The sequence below is a fragment of the Chlamydotis macqueenii genome, chromosome 5 (assembly GCF_036417535.1).
Source record: "Chlamydotis macqueenii isolate bChlMac1 chromosome 5, bChlMac1.mat, whole genome shotgun sequence".
Lineage (NCBI taxonomy): Eukaryota > Metazoa > Chordata > Aves > Otidiformes > Otididae > Chlamydotis > Chlamydotis macqueenii.
Genome location: NC_141560.1, coordinates 19,216,264 through 19,229,179, shown reverse-complemented (window position 1 = coordinate 19,229,179; position 12,916 = coordinate 19,216,264). Strand labels below are relative to the sequence as shown.

Below are 12,916 nucleotides of genomic sequence, written 5' to 3'. Positions count from 1 at the left end.
CTGGCAATAACTTATTCCCCAAGGTGCTTGCTGCTTTTAGAATGTCTTTCAAAAAACAAATTTACATGTTTTATTTTTTTCCTTAAGCTGGTGGCTCACTTCCGTACAGTATACAGACAGCACAGAAGCAGCTGTGGTTGCATTCCTATTTTCAGTAAGTAGAACTCAATTCTTTGTTTGTTTTTTTTTTTTTTTCTCTTGGACTGTATGTTTAATCTTAGAATGCTGTAATATTTGAGTGTTAAAAGCAAATTAAGAGGAAGTGGTCAGAAGCATGATATTCTTAAACTCAGTAAAATAAAAGCCTTTGGTTCCTCGTCTGCTAGTCTTATCTCCAAAACATAGTCAAATGTAGAAATTATACAGGATGTTGTTGTTAATGGAGGACACTACCAGGTTTTGGATTCTGCAAACTTCTGTTTAAGCTTTCCTCTCTGAACTGGAATAATGTTACTACTTTTTCCTTTTTTTAATTTTTTTTTTTTTTTTTTTTTTACAGTTGTAGTTCACTTTCCTACTTGTGCCTCAGTATTAATAGGAACAAGACTTCAACTGAGCCACAACAGCATTAGGAAGGCTTTTTTGTTTGTTTTCTGAGTGCAGCAGTCCTGCCGCAAAAATTCTTAGTCCCTTATGGTAGTATCATCTTTTGTTAAAGGTGCCTGACGTTTTCTGTTAAGAACTTCTATTTTCACTTGCTACTAATATTGCCAAATTCTAGCAGTCCAACATGCTCCATGCCAGATGTTTCCCTCAGGCTGAATCTTTAAAAACTGAAGCATGTTTTGAGAACAATGGAAAATGTTGTTTTGCGCAGATAAAAAATAAACATAAATCTGGTAACCTTTTACAAGACCACAGCTCCGCATGCCTTTCATCAGAAACTTTTAACTCTTCCAAGTGAAAGTTGTGATGTTAAGATACTTTACCAGTGTCTAAGTTATAATCTGTAAAGTTGTGTACGTAGTCAGAGGGCTGAAAATACAGTTGCCTGTGGAGAGCATCTTCCATTCTAGAGTGTACATGATTGCTGCTGTGAGCCTTGGTGATCAATGTCCAAGGAATGGAACTGGAACAGAGAGCATGTAAGAATTTCTCTCCTGCCTTTGAAGTGTGCCCTCTGAGCACATTCAGCAAAGGAAGAAAGCTACAAACACCTTCAGGACTTCAAGATTGTTCAGTCATGGTTCAATAAGTGAGGAGATCATAAAACTAGGGGTGTTTGTGCAGTCTTAATTAAAGTTTCTGTGAACATATACCTCATGAGAATCTTATTGGAAGAAAAATGTAACCTTTTTTTCGGTTGGTCTCTTATTTAGTGCACAGAACATTACTTGGTAATGAGACCATTCATTGTTTTATTCCTGTTTAATGAGAAAATACCCACATACCTGTCTTACTGGGCATATTATGGTCCTGCTCTGGCAACAAAAGGGCTGTTTAAAATTCGTATGTTGAATTGGTTGCAGATGACAGGTAGCCCTGCATAATTGCTTTGTAGTGACTACCCAGATGCAGATTCTTAACCTGTGGTAACAGAAGATGCTGGCCCTTGAGGAGAGCCTGCATTTAAGCTGTTACCATAGAGTAGATGACATACAGCAGCTTCTTATCTGTGGTAGCCTGAGAGACACAGAAAATAGTAGGTCCTGTTTCAATAGAATTAAATATCAGATGAGCTATTTTAGAGACTTGCCATCAATGCAAAGCTTTGGGCAGTAGATGGATTAGAGGAATTTGTCTTTACCTCACTGGAAAACAATATAAAACTAACAAGAAACTAGGGATCCTACCAGAGTTGAAAGAAGATAAATATTTTATGCTTATAGTGAAGGAATAGCTCATTTTTACAAGTAGAGAAAGATTAATGGAGCTGAAAAATGGTGTCCTATAGTCTCACCCAAAGAGGTAGAACCTCTGACCCAGGCATACAATTTTTATGACGTGTGGACTGCTCCTCTATCTCTTCTGCTAGTTGAGTGTATTTAACTAACCTGTAATGCAGTTCTGAATTGTAATTTCTCGAAAGCATAAGATGACTAAGCTTAATATTGATTTCACTTATAGCAAATGATTACTAGACTGCTTTGTTAGATTAGGTACTGTGTAAATGGTGAAGTTTGCTCTCTTTTCTCTCTGATAGAGTTGCTGTTTTTTCCTTTCAGTATTCATTATTACTCATTGATAAGGAGAGATTTGCAGTGCTTAGTTAATTGCTGCTTTTGAAACAGCTGATAGACTTTAGCTGTACATAAAACATTGTGTTTTTATGCTCATTTTAATTGGTTGACTTTTAATACCACATGCTTTATGTTTCTGCAGCTACCTTGTGAAATTTTTATTTTCAAAGAATGGAAGAAATTGGTTTGACGAGAGCTTGTTTGACTTGCTGTTGAGATGTCCATAATAGTAGTTGTATTAGTTTTGTGTTCTTTAGGTGTGTAGAGTTTTGAAGAATAATAGTCTATCTTCTCAGTTTGAAGAACTACAGTGTTCTTCCCCTAACATCATAAAAGGTGAGGGAGATGGAGCATTGGTACAAAGGACCTCCTATTCTCTTATGGTTGAGACTAATGATGTGACTTGTTTTTATGTTCAAGCCTTGTTGCTGGTGTCTTGAGATGGAAGAACCATTTACTATTTGAAGTAAGAACTAAATTATGAAAGAGGTGGTGCTATAGAGAATTAGTTATTTCTTACTCTGGTTATAGGTTGAGCTTATCTGCATAGATTCATTTTCAGGATGTTAGGATTATCGGAGTTCCCTGTCTCAGTAGCTCCACTTGTAAAGGGGCCTGTGTCTGCTCCTTTACCTTATTTGTGCCAGAAATATCAGACGTTGGTGGCAATTGATACTTGCTATATGTCTTCCAGCTAAATGCACTGTGATTGTAGTGTAGTCTCCTCTTCAAACTCAACAATTCATTGCAGAGTACAACAAATATTTACCAAACACTTTAAAAAAAAAAAAAAAAAAAAAAAACAACTTCTGAAATTCAAAAGTGGTTAAGTACATACAAAAAAACAACTTGTAAGCATTCACATTTTTAGTGCAGTGCAAGTTAGTGCAAAGTATTTTCTGTATTGTAAAAGACGCCTTATTCATGGTAGAGAACATTTTATTCCTCCTCCTTTCCCAAAAAAAAATTAAATTACTTGAAAATCAAAAATAGCTATTGGAAAAGTGGAGGGATAGGAGGGCTGAAAGCTGTTGCATTTTAAGAGTTAAAAAGTAATTACTTCTTTAATTCAGTGTACCTAATCATCACATTAGAGGCTGTGTAATTAAAAAGAAAAAAGATAAGCTGCTGACTGAAATGCCACAAAAGACTGTTAGGGAGGAAGTAGCAGCAAGTTACTGGTAAAAATGTCGGGATTAGTGGTCTAAAGTCAGAGTTAAGCTGTTAAGTGATAAGGAGTTCTAGTCCTAGGAGCATAAAAGAATTTTTAAAAAACAGCAAAAAGACTTTCATGTTTTACTGTTCAGATTCTGATAATACCTACTCAGTAACTCCTTTTCCTCACCCCACACTTGTAGTTTACCTGGTACCATGTAAACTAAACTGTGACCATGGCTGTCAAAAAATAACTACTTCAAGCCATGGTTTTGCTACCTAAAATTTCTCAAGGCTAGTTTTATTTAACTTACTATATTTGCCTCTGAGACTGAATATGCCTGAAGTTTACTGCAATGTGAGATTAGTCCTGTGTACATCCTCTGCCAGCTGCATTCTGATGAAAAGTTTACAGCTTAAAATGTGTTAAGACAATTTGACTAGAGGTGCAACTGTTATATTGACATAGGCTGTCATGTTTGCTATGCAAAGCAACTGCACTTGTATTTTACTTCAGGCTTTCTGTAATATGTTTTGCCTTTTTTTTTTTTTTTTTTCCTAAAATATGCCAGGAAAGTTCCAAGGTAAAGTTGAAATTTAGCTGTATTAAGAATAGATTAAATGAGATATTGTACCCATCTGAAACTCCTTCCAGTTGTTTTGGTTTATTATTCTATTATGCAGTCTGGAGATAAGCTGACTTTTAGGCTCAAGCAAAAACATTTCTTAAGTACTTCTTTGTTAATAATGCTTTTTCTAAAAGTATCAGTTTTTCAATGAGGTAATTGCTAAAAAAAAAAAAAAACCCAAAAAAAAAAACACAACCAAATTTGATCAAAGAACATAATCACTTTCTTTCTTTTTTTTTGTCCTTATGTATTTGTGCTGTCCTGTTAAAGAAAATATGGCCAAAGTATATGTTCCCCTTTCTGATTTTAACTTTCTGGACTACCAGTTTCAATCAGCTGTAGTTGAAACTAACTGCAATTAGATTACTGTAAAATGTAAATGGAAGAGAAGTGGTAGTACTCTTGCTAAAACATGGTACTTAATTGTATCTGTTAAAGATCAGGAGGCAAAAAGGCAGTAGGCTGAGTTAGTATCTCAAAATTATTGCAGTTAATAGTGGGAGAAGCTTGTCCTTGCATAAAGCAGTGAGAGAGATCTAAAGAAAATCTGTGTTCAATTCCCGATTCTACTGTTTTTCCTGGTTTTCATTTCTACAGTGTTACTGAGTTACCTAATTATTTTTGCGCCTTAAACTTAATGTTTGCCTAAATTATCAGTTGTGAGATAAAAACTCTTAACAAGAATTGTTGAGTTGTGGTATAGCCTTACAATCTGTATGTATGTGAAGTGTAGAGTTTTGTAGGGGATCACAAGTTTAGTTAGCTGTTCCTATATCATAGGTATCTAAGTCTATTCTTTAGAAACCAAACTTCAGTGTGACTTGCAAAAAAATATAAAGATGTCAGGTTTGCTCCAAACATGCGTACAGTGTTTCAGCTGCAAAGCCTCTTGACTTAACCGATGAGAAAGTTAGTCCTGAAAGTCAGCATCAATAAATAATTTCAGCCCTTACACTTCAGTTGTCTTAGGCTTTTGAATGAACACAGTTCACTTAAGAGGTTTTTTCAGAGCTGATTGATTCTTTTTGATTTGCCATTTAGAAGAGAATGCTGAATTAAGGACACAAGATTGTGACAAACAAAATCAGAGCCTATTATATTCCAAACTCTGGGTGGCAGAAATATATTTGGAAGCCTTCTTCCTGGTTTTGAGTGAGGACTAACAACTCAAGAGTAGAAAGTGCTTCTAAATACTATGATTACATACCTTCAGTTTTGTATATATATTTACTGCTTGCTTACAGTTTAGTTCTGTAACACTGATGCTGAATTACCCTAGCAACAGCTTGTTGGTTTAAATTACTTTTTATGTATATACACAGATATGACCTCTACTCTTCTTAAGCCTTCAAATTTTTTCAGTGGCTTAGGGGCACAAAAAAGGGAAGAGGAAGGGTGGTATCAAAAATCTGTTAGTTGCCTCTACTTCATGCATAATAAATTGTAATGAGTTTGGGGAATTTTGTGAGATTTAATTTGGCGCCAAGCTCCTTTGCTTAAAGGCATAACCACTGATAGTCTTCAGAGAAGAAATATTGTCTGGAAGTTTGGACTTAGTTTTTTGAGTGCTAGCTGGAGAGCAGGAATGGAAAAACTTCTTAGATATTCTCAGTGTATCAGGCACTCCTGTCTGGTTTGTTTGTAAAGAAAAAAAAATCCTGCCCTTCTGACTTCTAGTAAGATTGGATTTCAGGATTAAAAATACAGTTAAAGTATTTTCAGCCTTTCTGTAAGGGAGGAAAAAAGTGTTAGGTGTTGCAAGTATAGGGTAGTATTACTGAAAACATGTCACTGTAGTATGATAAGTATTTTTTAGACCATAAGATAAAACTGTATATGAAAAGTATTCCTTTTCTTTTTCCAGCAAATGGTCAGCAGAAATCTCAGGTCGAAGTCATGCTATGCCTCACATTAAGACATACATGAGACCCTCTCCTGACTTCAAGAAGATTGCATGGTTCTTAGTTACAAGGTAAACAACTAACCATACACCTTTCACTTAAAAAGTATATAGTTACTGTCAGTTGCAGGCCCAGGTGAGTTACTGCCATAATCCTTATAATACTATAAGTAATGAAATGCATTTTTGTCCATATTTAATGTTTCTTCATTGCATTGCCCATTTTGGGGCTGCAAATTGAGATGATTGTCAGGAACTCTTGGCAGTCACACCAAAATCTTGTCTGAGTTATAACTGCCAATTTTGGGGTTCAGCATTGACTGAAGTGGTAAGTATTTTTAAACTTTGAGTTGAGTTTCTTTAACACACGCTGTATGTGAACGTACTGGTTTGTACAAAATAGGTAGGAGTTAAGCCTAAGTTTATCCTTACGCTGCCTTATTGTTACAAAGCATGTAGATACCTAATATTTGGAATCTGACCTTTTGTCGTATTTAGTTATGCAGTGGTCTAGCTTTGTATTTCTGTTGTTTGGTTTTTAAGGAAGCCAAAAGAGAGAGTAAGAAATTTCTTAATGTGAGGGGAGATGTCGTCTTGTGAATGAAAAATACAGGTGTGTTTCAGTTTTAACAAAACTGATTTTTGTTCAACCCTCTATGCTATAGATTATGATCTTTGTATCCTTAGTCTTAAATACTCAGTTACTTTAATATTTTTTCCTCTTTATATTCTGGTTCTTTAAATTTCATCATTCATTGATACTGTTGTCTGCAATAGTAGTAGTGATTAAGGTGCTTTTCAAAGGATTTAAGTCATTCAAATGTGATGCTGAATCTACCTAATACAGAAATTCATGGTTACTTTTATTTTTATCCTCATGTTTTTCCTATTCCACCATTTGCTACCATCAAAAAGCATCCAGTATGTCTGTCAGTTGAAATGTAATGTTTAAGCTTTGTATTTTACTGTAGAAGCAGTTTTTTACAACAGAATTGCATTTATTTGTTGACTCCCAACTTGATCTCCTTTATAGCAGATACTGATGAAGGATCAACTACAACATGGTGCTGAACAGCACATTAAAACAAAAATGCCTCTTTAATAAAGACATATTTTCATAAATATATCAAAGAACAAAATGCAAGAAGCAAAAGATACTGTTTAACACTCGCAAAAATGCTCTGTACTAAATGCATTATAATGTAAATAATCATAATTGAGCTAGCCTTTAATCTCCCTAAGTCATCAAATTGAAGCTATTTACCAATACCAAGTTCCTTTCTGAAATGCACACAAAAGATTCAAAAGGCTAGATTTGTCTTGTAGATCTGTGTGACACAAGTAGACTTGTATAATTATCTGCATGTGTTGTATGAATACCCTTCTATATATTGTCTCTGCTACTCCCACTGTGCTGTAAAAATAGCAATAAGGAATAACACCCAAAACACTCTTCATAAAAACGCTGTTCTGATTGAAGTTCTCCTGCTAGAAGTGCCTTGCTACAGCTCTGGTACTCATGCACTTTCTGCTGTGAAGATTATGCCTTATTGAAATGCTTTGTTTCTCTTTGCAGTGCCAATCTATCTAAAGCAGCTTGGGGAGCTCTGGAGAAAAATGGTACCCAACTGATGATCCGTTCTTATGAACTTGGAGTCCTTTTCTTGCCTTCAGCTTACGTAAGTTCATAGTTCAAGTACAAATCCTGGGGTATAATGAAAATCTGAATAATCTACTTACTAGGTTCTGTGTTTCCAGGTTAGAAAACCGATAGCAAGTGGAGTTTACACAAAGTATTCTTTAAAATGGTAACAGTCTTTTGCTACAGGGCAAGTATGAATTTGGTATCATTGTCACTTTGTTGTGTTACTGAAAGGCAATAATATTTTTAAATTGTAACATGCTAATGTTGCTGGAAAGGAGGATCAAATATCTCCTTTTGTGCTTCTTAGAACTAGTCTGTGAGTGCATATTCACATTCAAGTGTTGTATATAGGTTGTAACTTGAAAAACAGTTCCTAATGTTGCAGTGATTGCAGTTCTTGCTGTTACCTTGAAATGCATTTGCAAAGCCATGTGACTGTCTGTTCTCAAACTTTCTGCAAATTCTCAAATGCATCTTCCAAAATCTCCAGCACAATCTAAGAGCATCTTCATAAAAGGCTGTTTAAAAGGTGAAGAATTGTATCTTCCACACTTACGTGACAGCAGACTCAGTATGTAGAAGACAAGTTTGACCCAAAATAGCTGTTATTCCTAGTGTATGGAGCAGAGGATTGGGACACTTGAAATGTTTTTTGTGGTAACTAAGGTCCATCTAACTTGTAGTCTAGTCCTGGGCAGTTGTAGTAGATGCCATGGGGATGCACAATAAACAGTATGTATGTGATAACTCTTTAGTTGTCGACGACATTAGTATATGTTCCCCATGACTTATGTTAAAGGATTTCCAGGATGAAAATTGTATCCAGACCATGATGGTTAGTAGCCGCAACCCAGCTTGTTCTCTGAACACATGAAGTTCCTTATGGACCTACTCTTGCTGTGTTTTAGCCCCATACAGAATCCTGTGGTAGTGAGTCCTGTAACTTAATTGTGTATTGCATTTAAGGGAAAAAAGCATCCCTTTTCTGCTTAGATTGATCTTTTTCTTATTTCGATCTACTGCCTGATAGTGGGAAGATGTGAGTTGTTCCTGTTGTTAGAATCATAGAATCATAGAATAGTTAGAGTTGGAAGGGACCTTCAACGGTCATCTAGTCCAACCCCCCTGCAAGAAGCAGGGACATCCCTGACTAGATCAGGTTGCTCAGAGCCTCATCCAGCCTGGCCTTGAACGATTCCAGGGATGGGGCATCCACCACCTCTCTGGGCAACCTGTGCCAGTGCTCTACAACTCTCATTGTAAAAAATTTTTTTCTAATTTCTAATCTAAACCTACCTCCTTCTAATTTAAACCCATTACCCCTTGTTCTATCACAACAGGCCCTACTGAACAGCTTCTCCCCATCTTTCCTGTAGGCCCCCTTGAGGTATTGGAAGACCGCTATCAGGTCTCCCCGGAGCCTCCTCTTCTCCAGGCTGAACAGCCCCAACTCTCTCAGCCTGTCCTCATAGGAGAGGTGCTCCAGCCCTCTGATCATCTTTGTGGCCCTCCTCTGGACCCTTTCCAACTGGTCCATGTCTTTCTTGTGTTGGGGACTCCAGAACTGGACGCAGTACTCCAGGTGGGGTCTCACCAGGGCAGAGTAGAGGGGGAAAATCACCTCCCTCGACCTGCTGGCCACGCTCCTCTTGATGCAGCCCAGGATGCGGTTGGCCTTCTGGGCCGCAAGGGCGCATTGCCCACTCATGTTGAACCTCTCGTCTACCAACACTCCCAGGTCTTTCTCCTCAGGGCTGCTCTTGATCCAATCCCCGCCCAGCCTGTATTTGTGCTTGGGATTGCCACGACCCAGATGCAGGACCTTGCACTTGGCCTGGTTGAACTTCATGAGGTTGGCACAGGCCCACCTCTCCAGCCTGTCAAGGTCCCTCTGGATGGCATCCCTCCCTTCCAGCGAGTCGACGGCACCACACAGCTTGGTGTCATCGGCGAACTTGCTGAGGGTGCACTCTATCCCACTGTCCATGTCGCTGACAAAGATGTTGAACAGGGCTGGGCCCAACACAGACCCCTGAGGAACGCCACTGGTGACCGGTCTCCACTTGGACATTGAGCCGTTGACCACCACTCTCTGAGTGCGGCCATCCAGCCAACTCCTTATCCACTGAGTGGTCCATCCATCAAACCCATGCCTCTCTAGTTTAGAGAGAAGGATGTCGTGCGGGACAGTGTCAAAAGCTTTGCACAAGTCCAGGTAGATGATGTCAGTTGCCCGTCCCTTGTCCACCGATGCTGTTACCCCGTCATAAAAGGCCACCAAATTGGTCAGGCACGATCTGCCCTTGGTGAAGCCATGTTGGCTGTCACCAACCACCTCCTTGCTCACCATGTGCCTTAGCATGGTTTCCAGGAGAATCTGCTCCATGACCTTGCCAGGCACGGAGGTGAGGCTGACCGGCCTGTAGTTGCCCGGGTCTTCCTTGTTCCCCTTTTTAAAAATGGGAAATTGTTGATTCCTCCTTCTCTCTGGTGAACTTGTTAGTACCAAAATGTTATCAACAGCAGTTAGTCTATAATCAGAAACCATTCAGACTCCTTCCTGTGTGAAGTTTATTCTTTTCCAGAGAAGAAATTCCAAGTTTCTCTGAAAAAGCATTTGTATTTTGCGTATAAACTTTCTAATAAGTCTTTAGTAGAAGGACTTATTATTTCTAAGGACTTTCTAATAAGTTCTTAGAAATATTTTCCTAATGAGGAATACTTCTTTCCTAGGTACTGTTCACAGATGTTAGCATAATGTTTCATCATTTCTGTTGATTAGTAATGTAGTCCTAAATGAATATTTATTAATATTTTGACATCATAAAATTGCTTACCTACAGTAACTGTAATTATGGTCTTCTAAGGTCACAATATTAAGACTGATGGTTTCTGGCTGTAGTAGCTAAAGAACTCCTGTATCTCACTCTTGATATTTATTAAGGAGTTTATGTAGTGTGATCTCTGATATTGTGAACCTGAGAGACAATCTCAGACATCATTCTCCAGTATATTTTATGTGGAAGAAAACTAGAGAAGATGCATCGATCAGAGACTAAAAGAAGAAAAATCCTACGACTTCCTGTTGTAGGAAGCATTGGTTTTGATATCGTTGCACTCAAAAAAAAAAAAACAAACCCAAAAAACCTCACAAAACAACCCCAAACATCAGTTGCATACACAACTGTTAATAACAGGATAATGAAGCTTTCAGCAAAAAGACTTGACTTTCAACAGCAACTGGCCTCAAGAGAGAAAATAATGTTCTAAGTTACCATTCTGCTTGACCTGTGAGAGAGGCTGTGTTGCTTTGAATCCTAAAGGCTTTTCAGCAATTTTTTGCTGCATTCTACGTTCATATGCACACTCTTAACCTACTGTTACCTCCAGATGCTGTCAAGCAAAGAACTTATATATGGTACTGGTATGACTGTACATAGTGGATGAAGTTTTTTGTATTAACATAACTGATCACCAGACTGTGCAGTCATTTTGCATAATTTGAATATTCCTATTCTGATTCTCTTTTCCACGCATTGCTAGTTTTAGAAAACATACTTCAAATGGGTAGAAAATCAGGAATAATTGAGTTAGTCTTTTTGCCAAGAGTGACCATACCTGTTTAAGATCTGAGCAATCTGTAAAATTTTCACTTTAAAACAAAACAAAAAAACAAACCACAAAAAAAAAACCCACCACAAAAAAACCCCACAGCAACCAAAACAACAAACCACACGCACAAAAACCCCCCGTGAGAGCGTTTGGCTTGCATTCCATCCTGAATCTTACATTCTAAGCAGAATTTCTTGCACCTGGAGCAGGGGAGAGGGGGATCATCACCAGAACATTGGTTTAGAGGGCCAAAACTTATGTAAAAAGATCTTGAATTTTCATCCTCACACATAAAACTGTATGTCTTAATGCCTTTGATCTTATTCTTGTGAGTTTTTCTATAACTCAGTTCATTCTAAAATGACACTTCGTTTAAACGAACAGAATTACTTGTTCGGGAGCATGTAATTTATCAGAAATTGAAAAGATTCTGAAACATTCAAACCTTAGAAAATTTCAGCAATCTGAAGTTAAAAATTTCACCTTCTTTGCAAACTTGTTAGACCTTTCTGCTGTTAATGACTTCATCATTCTGTGTGTTTATTTAGACCCAAATTATCAACATTTTTGTTTCTGCTTGCAGTCCAGTCTTGGCAGTTCCAGTAAAAGCCACTTAGCCACTTAAGAGAGTGAAAATTATTTAAAATGGAAGTTTATTTTTATTTGTGCTGCATCTAAATAACCAGAATTTAAATGCAGTGTCTAAGCTAGGTTTACTATGATTAAGAACAATTGGATACTTATTAAGCATCTGTTCCAGCCTTTAGGAGAATCCTGCAGGCCTGTTTACACGAGAAAATTTAGAGAGATTCCACCATAAATCCAATATGAGGACTCTGCGGGTAATGCCAACTGTAAAGAACGGTGTTGGTAAATACTTGTAGGTAAACAGTTCCTAAAGAAGCTCAAGCCTTGTGATCATCAGGATGAAAGGCAAAAAAGATACCAATTGGGTCTGATCTCCTGAGAGGAAAGGTTTCACTAAAACACTGCAAATACTTGGCCTCTCTTTTCTTGCAAAACCTCTGTTTAGGGACTGGAGATAGTTCTGCTTGATGTCAGAGGGGGGCTGCGTTGCTATGAATCCTAAAGGCTTCTCAGCAATTTTTGCTGTATTCAACATTCATATGCACACTCTAAATTTGTTTATGAAATGAATCCCAGAGAACACTTGGTTTTTAAATGTGTAAGTGTCTTTGACTTCTAGCATTCTATTTTTAACTTTTGATTAGCCTTTTGGAAAAGGTGGTCAGGGTGTTCCTGTTCCAATCCCCACTATGTTCAGGAAAAGATCAAATTCACCTACTGCTATGTAGCTCTGTTATCTTGACGTTAGTTGAAGCAGCAAGCAGCGTGAAAACTTCCTGCAGTGCAGAAGAGTCATTGCTGAAAATTTGGCCATTAAGTAAGGCGATAAAAGGTGTTTGTTGTGTTTCTAATGTTTGTAATGGCAAAAAGGACGGAGAATTAATAAATTTCGTACACTGAGAGCAGGAACTGTTATCTCGTATAGCATGCCTGCAAGGTAATATCAGTTTAATTAGAGAAGTAGGATTTGTCCACTGCCAATCTACTTCACTGCTCCCTCCTAGCTGATTGTTGTGACTGTCTCCTAGAAAAAGATTTCGGGCTTTAAGACTGTAATAAGGTTGTTGTGCTGTCTTATCTAACACCTGTGTAACTGTCAACCTTACAGCAATAGTGAAGCTCTAGTTTTCATCTTGGGAGTATCCACCTTCTCTCTTAATAAGAAAAAATGATAATGAAAAGTACTGTTTCTGTGCTGCTTTTTAAA

At 37.7% G+C, this 12,916-nt stretch overlaps 1 protein-coding gene across 2 annotated transcripts in view; it reads left to right on the top strand.

Moving 5' to 3' along the window:
• The window catches only part of TDP1 (tyrosyl-DNA phosphodiesterase 1), a 59,042-nt gene that overhangs the window by 18,650 nt on the left and 27,476 nt on the right, over positions 1-12,916 (top strand). For both annotated transcript variants that reach the window (XM_086748693.1, XM_086748694.1), the window contains 3 exons: positions 88-154; positions 5,829-5,936; positions 7,441-7,543. In XM_086748693.1, coding sequence (XP_086604819.1) covers positions 88-154; positions 5,829-5,936; positions 7,441-7,543 — 278 coding nt within the window. The remainder of the gene's footprint in view (positions 1-87; positions 155-5,828; positions 5,937-7,440; positions 7,544-12,916) is intronic.